The sequence below is a fragment of the Limulus polyphemus genome, unplaced genomic scaffold, assembly GCF_000517525.1.
Source record: "Limulus polyphemus unplaced genomic scaffold, Limulus_polyphemus-2.1.2 Scaffold315, whole genome shotgun sequence".
In the NCBI taxonomy this organism is placed as follows: domain Eukaryota; kingdom Metazoa; phylum Arthropoda; class Merostomata; order Xiphosura; family Limulidae; genus Limulus; species Limulus polyphemus.
The window spans coordinates 698,273-705,994 of NW_013665925.1; the positions used below are offsets into that span (position 1 = coordinate 698,273).

At 36.3% G+C, this 7,722-nt stretch overlaps 1 protein-coding gene across 2 annotated transcripts in view; it reads right to left on the reverse strand.

The window, feature by feature from the left end:
* Window positions 1-756: 756 nt before the first annotated feature.
* The window catches only part of LOC106457311, a 15,551-nt gene continuing 8,585 nt past the window's right edge, over window positions 757-7,722 (reverse strand). The window contains exons 2-4 of one of the 2 annotated variants that reach the window (XR_002610124.1): window positions 5,810-6,039; window positions 1,967-4,119; window positions 757-1,925 (exon numbers count right to left, since the gene is read on the reverse strand). Coding sequence is in view for 1 of the 2 variants with exons in the window: in XM_022383178.1 (XP_022238886.1) it covers window positions 2,435-4,119; window positions 5,810-6,032 (1,908 nt within the window). In the remaining variant the exon portion in view is untranslated. Of the gene's footprint in view, window positions 4,120-5,809; window positions 6,040-7,722 lie in introns of both variants that reach the window. The other variant, XM_022383178.1, reaches the window with a different exon arrangement.

The window sequence follows — 7,722 nt, forward strand, 5'->3', positions numbered from 1 at the left end:
AAGGCAATTACTGTTAAGATAGAAGTGTAACATTCTACTAGTGTAACTCCCAACCTCCGCCCTTACAAGATATTAAATGGAAGTAAATGATCTTAAGGAGAACTACAAACCCTACCTTAATAGTTCTTACATACCAAACCCCTCCCTTTCTCTGAAAGATTTATTCAAGTATAACACGGGAAAGCTGACAAGTTGGTCTTTTCGTCTCAGTATACTGAATAAAATTATATATTTTCAAAGTTAGTTACTTATAAACCAAGAGTAACAAACGGCCTCTATTGTCTTCCTAAGGTATTTTCCATGATCGAAAGTTTATTTTTTTAAACACTTCCTTATTTATTATTTAAAAATGTAAAGAATTTGTATAATTACCAGTTTTTATATCCATTATGTTTCTACCAATGCTTATCTTATGCTAAGTTCGTTATGGTTTTTATAGTGTAGATTTTAATCGCCTATTAACAGTTAATGTAACTAATAGTATTAGATATATATAAATATAATTACATAGACACACACACACGTGTAAGAACAACCGTATTTTAATGCTTGTTTGTTTGGAATCAAGCACAAAGCTACACAATGGGCTATCTGTGCTTTGCCCACTACGGGTATCGAAACTCGGTTTCTAGCGTTGTAACTCCACAGACATACCGCTGTGCCACTGAGGGGCATATTTTAATGCAAATATTATTTTTTAAGTTCTTTTATAACTCGGTGGAAAGAACATTTATAACAGTAAACACTTATAAAACAGAGGGTTGAAAAAGCATGATTTTATTTGTTTTTAAAATTACTGAATTTATTTGACGCCTATAGAGAGAAAAAGTCCTAGAAGCTAAGTCCAATTCATAATACAAAAGATTCAAATGTAATTCAGCTAAAAGATACAATTACCAAAATCGTATTATGTAACCAATACAATATAATAGTTCTTTCCTCATGTCGTCCGGTGTTTATTAAGCTAGAACTACAAATGTGAGACTCCTTTAAGGTTTCAAGACAGCAAATATTTACAGTGCATCCATATTTTATTTACACGATCTCAGATTATCTAAAGGTTAGACGAGACGTTCGCTCACGAAGCTAGAAGCATGAAATTTACATATCATAGCTGCTTAATGTGTCACTTTACATTCACTCCAGTGTTCCGTTTCAATTTTGTATTATACAGGTAGCTGATGACAATTTCATCAGTCAATTCTAACAAAACACCTAATTTTATACAGTTGTAGGACAACTGTAGGTTGAGGGAAAGGGGTGATTTTCTCACTTTACACAGTCTGGGTTAAGAGAAAGGGAAGCATTCCTCACTTGGGACAGTCTGGGTTAAGAGGAAAGGCAAGACTTCCTCGCTTTAGACAGTCTGGATTAAGAGAAGGGGAAACCTTCATCATTTTAGATAGTTTGAGTTAAGAGAAAGGGAAGCATTCCTCACTTTAAACAGTCTAGAGTAAGATAAACGGAAGCATTCCTCACTTTAGACAGTCTGGATTAAGAGAAAGGGGTGATTTTCTCACTCTAGATAGTCTGGGTTAAGAGAAAGGGGTCATTTTCTCACTTTGACAGTCTGGGTTAAGAGAAAGGGGTCATTTTCTCACTTAGACAGTCTGGGTTAAGAGAAGGGGAAACCTTCCTCATTCTAAATAGTTTGGGTTAAGAGAAAGGGAGGCCTTCCTCATTCTAGATAGTTTGAGTTAAGAGAAAGGAAAGCATTCCTCACTTTAAACAGTCTAGAGTAAGATAAACGGAAGCATTCCTCACTTTAGACACTCTGGATTAAGAGAAAGGGAAACTTCCTCACCTTAGACAGTCTGGGTTAAGAGGAAGGGGTGATTTTCTCACTCTAGATAGTCTGGCTTAAGAGAAAGGGGTCATTTTCTCACTTTGACAGTCTGGGTTATAAGAAAGGGGTCATTTTCTCACTTAGACAGTCTGGGTTAAAACAAAAGGAATCCTTCCTCACCTTAGACAGTCTGGGTTAAAAGAAAGGGGTCATTTTCTCACTTAGACAGTCTGGGTTAAAACAAAAGGAAGCCTTCCTCACCTTAGACAGTCTGGGTTAAAAGAAAGTGAAGACTTCCACTTTTTATACAATTATAGATGGATAGAATGGAAAGACGTTTCTAGTCGTTAGGTACGATATTTCCACTTTAGACAGCCATGGTTTAAGGTAGAGGGAATATATTCCTCGTTTAGACAGTCGTGGATTGATAGAAATGGAAGACCATCTTTCCAAATCTAAAGAAAAAGATTATCCAAATTTGTATGTAAGAAACTCTATTTTGTGCAACAAAACGTAAAGCGTTGAGTCATCCATCTTTCTACACATTTAGTTCTTCAATCTACGTGTAATCCCACTCTCTCCAGTTTCTCTTTGTTTCCGATTTGTTGTTGTTACTCTTCCTTACAAGCCGATAACGAAGGTACTAAGTTAGCTGTTGTAAAAGTCCTCAATTAGATAATCCATTCTGTGGTAATGGCGTCGCTGCCAGGTGTCGTAGATTCGTTTGCCTACCAAACCTAGTACTGTAAATAGCAACAGTAAACCCAATACTAAAGCAATGATAAGGTGAACAGAAGAAGAATCGTAGGTTTGATGAACTGAGTCCATCTTGATGTTGTCTTTACTGACAACTGGTGTAAAGTTTCTTATTGGATTCAAAACAGATTCTGTTGTAAGTTTCTGGTGCTGTTGTGTTCTGCTCAATGGCATTGTTAACTTAATAGGTTGAGGTGTGGAGAGAGTTATTTGTATGGTCGTATTAGAAATTATATGAGATTTTGACCAGGACTTGCTTAAGTTTGACGTTGGATTGTCCAAGGATGCAGTCGTATGTGGCGTGAGAGAAACATGAACAATATTTGTGTGCTGGACGTAAGGAGGCAAAGTTGGTTGCTCTTGAAAGTCGGAAGTATATTCAGTAGGACTACTTTTATCATCGGTAACTTCTGTAAAGGGTTTGTCTAGTAAGACCTTTTTATCTACTTTATGCACTCGTGTGAAATGTATTAGAACATTATCGTATTCTGTAACTCCAGGATAGGTCGGTTTGTTGTTTTCGTTATCCATTATTGTTTCTTGTGTCAATAATTTTAGTGGTTTCTCTGTTCCATTTGACAAATTATTCGACAATTTTTCATTCTTCCTAGAGTCCATGTTCTTTCCTGTAATGTTTGAATATACGTGTGTATCACCTTGGTTTTGACTTACAGATTTCAAATCTTGATGCAACGTAGAGATAGCATCTAATTCGTAACTAAAAGCAGATGTTTGTTGTTTGTAATCAGGTAATGTTTCTTGGCTTCCAGTAAATAGTGTTTCTGTCACCTCAATGCCAAGTTGCGTTTCATTATTTACGGAAAGGCTTTGCAAACTGTCTAAAAACACTGGTTTTTCTTGGCGATTATTTTCTTTGAACACTTTCACACTGCTCTCAGTAACACTTGAAACAGGAACCGGTCGTGAGGTAACCATAACCAGTTTGCCTTTCTTACTGTTGTTATTGTTCTGCAGTTCCGTCCCAGTAGGCGTTGTACTTACGTTAAAGGTTTCCTTATGAACAGAAATAGGATGGGGTGGTTCTTCAAAAATTTCAGCCAAATTAGTTTCATTAGTAAATTTGAAATAATCCGAATTATTCGTGGTTACGTTATCTTCCATGTTTTTCGTTGTTTCTTCTTTTCCTACCCGAATGAACTCCAATGTCTCTTTCTTGGAATTCGGAACCACACCTTTCCTAGGGTAAATATAAGTTTTTGTTTCATTAAATGTCGTTACGTTACTAATGTGCTCACTGAAGTTCAAACTCAAAGTTTCATTTGAGTCTAACAAGATTTCATTAGTTTGAATAGAAGCGTTAAATCCCTTTCTTGGTTTGAATTTTTTATTATCTTCTACATTTTCTTGTAGATGATTGTTGAAACCATTTTCCTTATTTGACGTCTCCATCAGAGATTCATTCTTTTCAAGTTCGTCTTTATCTGTATTGATAAAAACTACCATGGATTCTGAACGGTTGGAAGGACTAAGACTACAGAGGGCCACTGGAGTACACTGGAAATGATAACAGTTGACGCTGCTTTGATTCCGGATGAAAGATGAAACAGTGCAGTTACCTGAAACACGAAAGAACAATGAATCTTTCACTTTAAAATACAAATATTGCGAATTGAAAACTATTTACCGAGGTTCTCTAAAAAAACAAACAAACAGATAACAATGTATTACAAACTAGTATACACAGAAGGTTCAAAAATGGAAAAAGGATGAAAATAGATTGTACCTAATGGATAAAATATCATAAAAATGGATGACGATAATGGTTTATATTGCTAAATAATATAAAGATTTACAACTACAAAATATGATTGAAATACTGGAACATAAAATGATAAATCATTACAACCATTTTGATTCGGTTGTTGTAAATCACGAAACTACATAATGGGCTATTTGTACTTTGCCCATCATCGGTGTCGAAACGCGATTTTTAGTATTGTAAGTCTGCATATGTACCGCTCAGCTACTTCATGGCAGGAGGATATTACACATAAAATGGGATAGAAATGCACCAAAATAAATGAGGATAAATTAGTACACTTATGCAATTAAAACTAAATAAAGGTTACAATCAAAAATGAAAACTAAGAATTATACCTATAATCATAAGAGCGAGAAATAAAAACAACTGAAAATAATTATTATATAGGGGTTAGTCCTTTGGCTAAAACTGGGTGGCTACATGGATAAAGGATTATTCCTACTCTTTGACTGAAACTGGGGAGCGGGCTACACGGATAAAGGACTACTCTTACTTTTTGGCTGAAACTGGGGTCTATACGGATAAAGGACTACTCTTACTCTTTGGCTGAAACTGGGGGGCTATACGGATAAAGGATTACTCTTACTTTTTGGCTAAAACTGGGGGCTATACGGATAAAGGACTACTCTTACTCTTTGGCTGAAACTGGGGGCTATACGGATAAAGGACTACTCTTACTCTTTGGCTGAAACTGGGGGCTATATGGATAAAGGACTACTCTTACTTTTTGGCTAAAACTGGGGACTATACGGATAAAGGACTACTCTTACTCTTTGGCTGAAACTGGAGGCTACACGGCTAAAGGACTTTGCCTTCTAAGTGACAATTAATGTTGCTGGCAAAAATAGAGTTTTCTAAAGTCATAACACTTGTAGAATGCAACCTCATTTAAGCGGATCAAGGGTACAAAAGTCAATTCGAGCTATATCTAGAGATTTGACAGACATGTGGTCCACTGGAATGCGTGGAATTGCTGTGCTTCCAGTGTTGTAGTTCGTCAAAAAATAGCTGTTGACTTCTAAGAATGGCTTGCGAACTTCAAATCCTTGATGTTCGCCTATGCCAACTTCAAATCTTGTTTATTATACATGCCCAGATTTTGTTGTTGTTGTTGTTGTTTTTGGCGGGGTGGGGCGCGGAAGATTCTTTTATATAATTACAACCTTTGCTTTACAAATGAGGGCTTTGCTAATCATTGGCGTAATTTAGGCTCATATTGCTGTTCTTTGGCTCCACATTGTTTGATAAACTCGTTATACGAATATATTTCTTCTGGGAAGAGTGTAGTATATCCTACAGCCACAAACTGTTTAATAGTAGGGAAATTATTGTGAACCACATATTTCAGTAAAAGTTAGTTGTTATTTTGAAATGATATTTTAAAGTCTAATTTGAAACATGGCATTAGTCTTTAATTTCTAAATCTTCAGTAGTTACTAAAACATAGACATTAACAGCACTTGAAATTATCTCATAAAACGTACCATATGTTTTTTCACAGCACTCCGTTGTACAAGTCTCAACGCTTTTAGTGAAGTAGAAATTAATAATTTCTATTTTGGCGCCATTTTTTTCCGAGTCTTCTATACTTAATACGTGGCTAGGAAACTGCTCACTGTCTTCTGAGCACTTCTGTCCACTGATGACAGTGAGACACAGAGTTAACCCAATAAGACGCATTGCTAACCACCAGGTGGCTCCTTTCATGGTGATTCTGTAACAAAAAAAAGCAATATCTTATTATAAAATTTTAGATTACTTTTAATCCGATGTCTTTTGAATATATTTTTTAAACTAATGCTTTTTGAATTTATTTAAAAGTATTTCAATATTATGACACACAACGAATTATAAACTACATTGGTGTCTTTCATCAATCTTGTATGTACTTTCAATAAGTGACAGTTCAGAACGTTGTGATTATTTTCATACATTCTCGACATTTATACAATGTATTGTTTGTTTGTTTGATATGAATTTTGCGCAAAGCTATACTAGGACTATCTGCGCTAGCCGTCCCTAATTTAGCAGTGTAAGTCTAGAGGGAAGGCAGCTAATCATCACCACCTACCGCCAACTCTTGGGCTACTCTTTTACCAACGAATAGTGGAATTAACCGTCACATTATAACGCCCCCACGACTGAAAGGGCGAGCATGTTTGGTGTGACGGGGATTCGAACCGGCGACCCACAGATTGCGAGGCGAGCGCTCTAACCACCTGGCCATGCCGGGCCTATACAATGTAATTATGAACATAAGTAGGTTGTCGTGATCACGATCTCACGAAAGACAAATATTTTATGTGACAATAAGTGTTAATTTGTGAATGCCCCTTCCATTTTTTTGGAATGTTAACCATTTGTCTTAGGTTCTACTAAAAATTATTCTCAGAAATACCATCTAATTATATTGTAAGTGGATTCCTTCCGATCCTAATTTAATTTGGTCGCTATACATTTAATGCAAATATTGAGAAAAAAAACAAACATTCAACCATGCACAAAGAGTTTGTTTGTTTATGGCAAAGATACTAAGGCTTATGTGTTGCCATCTCTAATGTTGAATTGCCGAATACAGGGAAGGCAACAGTTTGTTTGTTTGAAGTTAAGCACAAAGCAACACAATAGGCTATCTGTGGTCTGCCCATCACGGGTATCGAAACCCGGATTCTAGCGTTGTAAGTCCGCAGACATACCGCTGTGCCACTGGGGGGGGGAAATCAAGAGACTGGTAGCTCCCACGGAAATTATTAGGTTACTCTTTTCCAACGAATAGATGGATTGACCGTCACATTATAACACCTCTCCCACAGTTGAAAAGGCTAGCATGTTAGGCGTCAGATGTGATCCCGCGACCTACAGATTGCGAGTCGAGCACCAGGCCGTTCCAGACAGCAGAAAGAAATGAACATCATTCGTGGTAGAACACTTTATATAATAAAACACACCGTATACTTCACGGTATTTTGTTGCACGCTTGTCAACATATACGATGAGGTATAAATTAATTACTTAACCTTTTTCATTGCATTTTTGTTTCTGCTACACCCAATAAAATTATTCTAAAAAGATTTGATTTCTTTTTATTGTTGGACTTTAATGTTGCTTAAAGGGTTAAAAGAGGCCAATACAACAAATCTAAAAAACGTTATTCCATAGTAATTCGTGCTATAGAGCATTTGACCAAATTAACAAGAATAAATTTTCTTTATATGTAATCTACACATATCAGTTTTGGCGCCAAGCTCTGATATCTTCAATGATTAATTGTTTATCCACTACTCTCACTCTAGGATTTTTAGAATAAGGGTTTAACAACAGTATGGATACTACTGCGTCCTTGTTCTTTAAATTGTGGCCCGGCATGGCCAGGTGGATAAGGCGCTCGACTCACAAT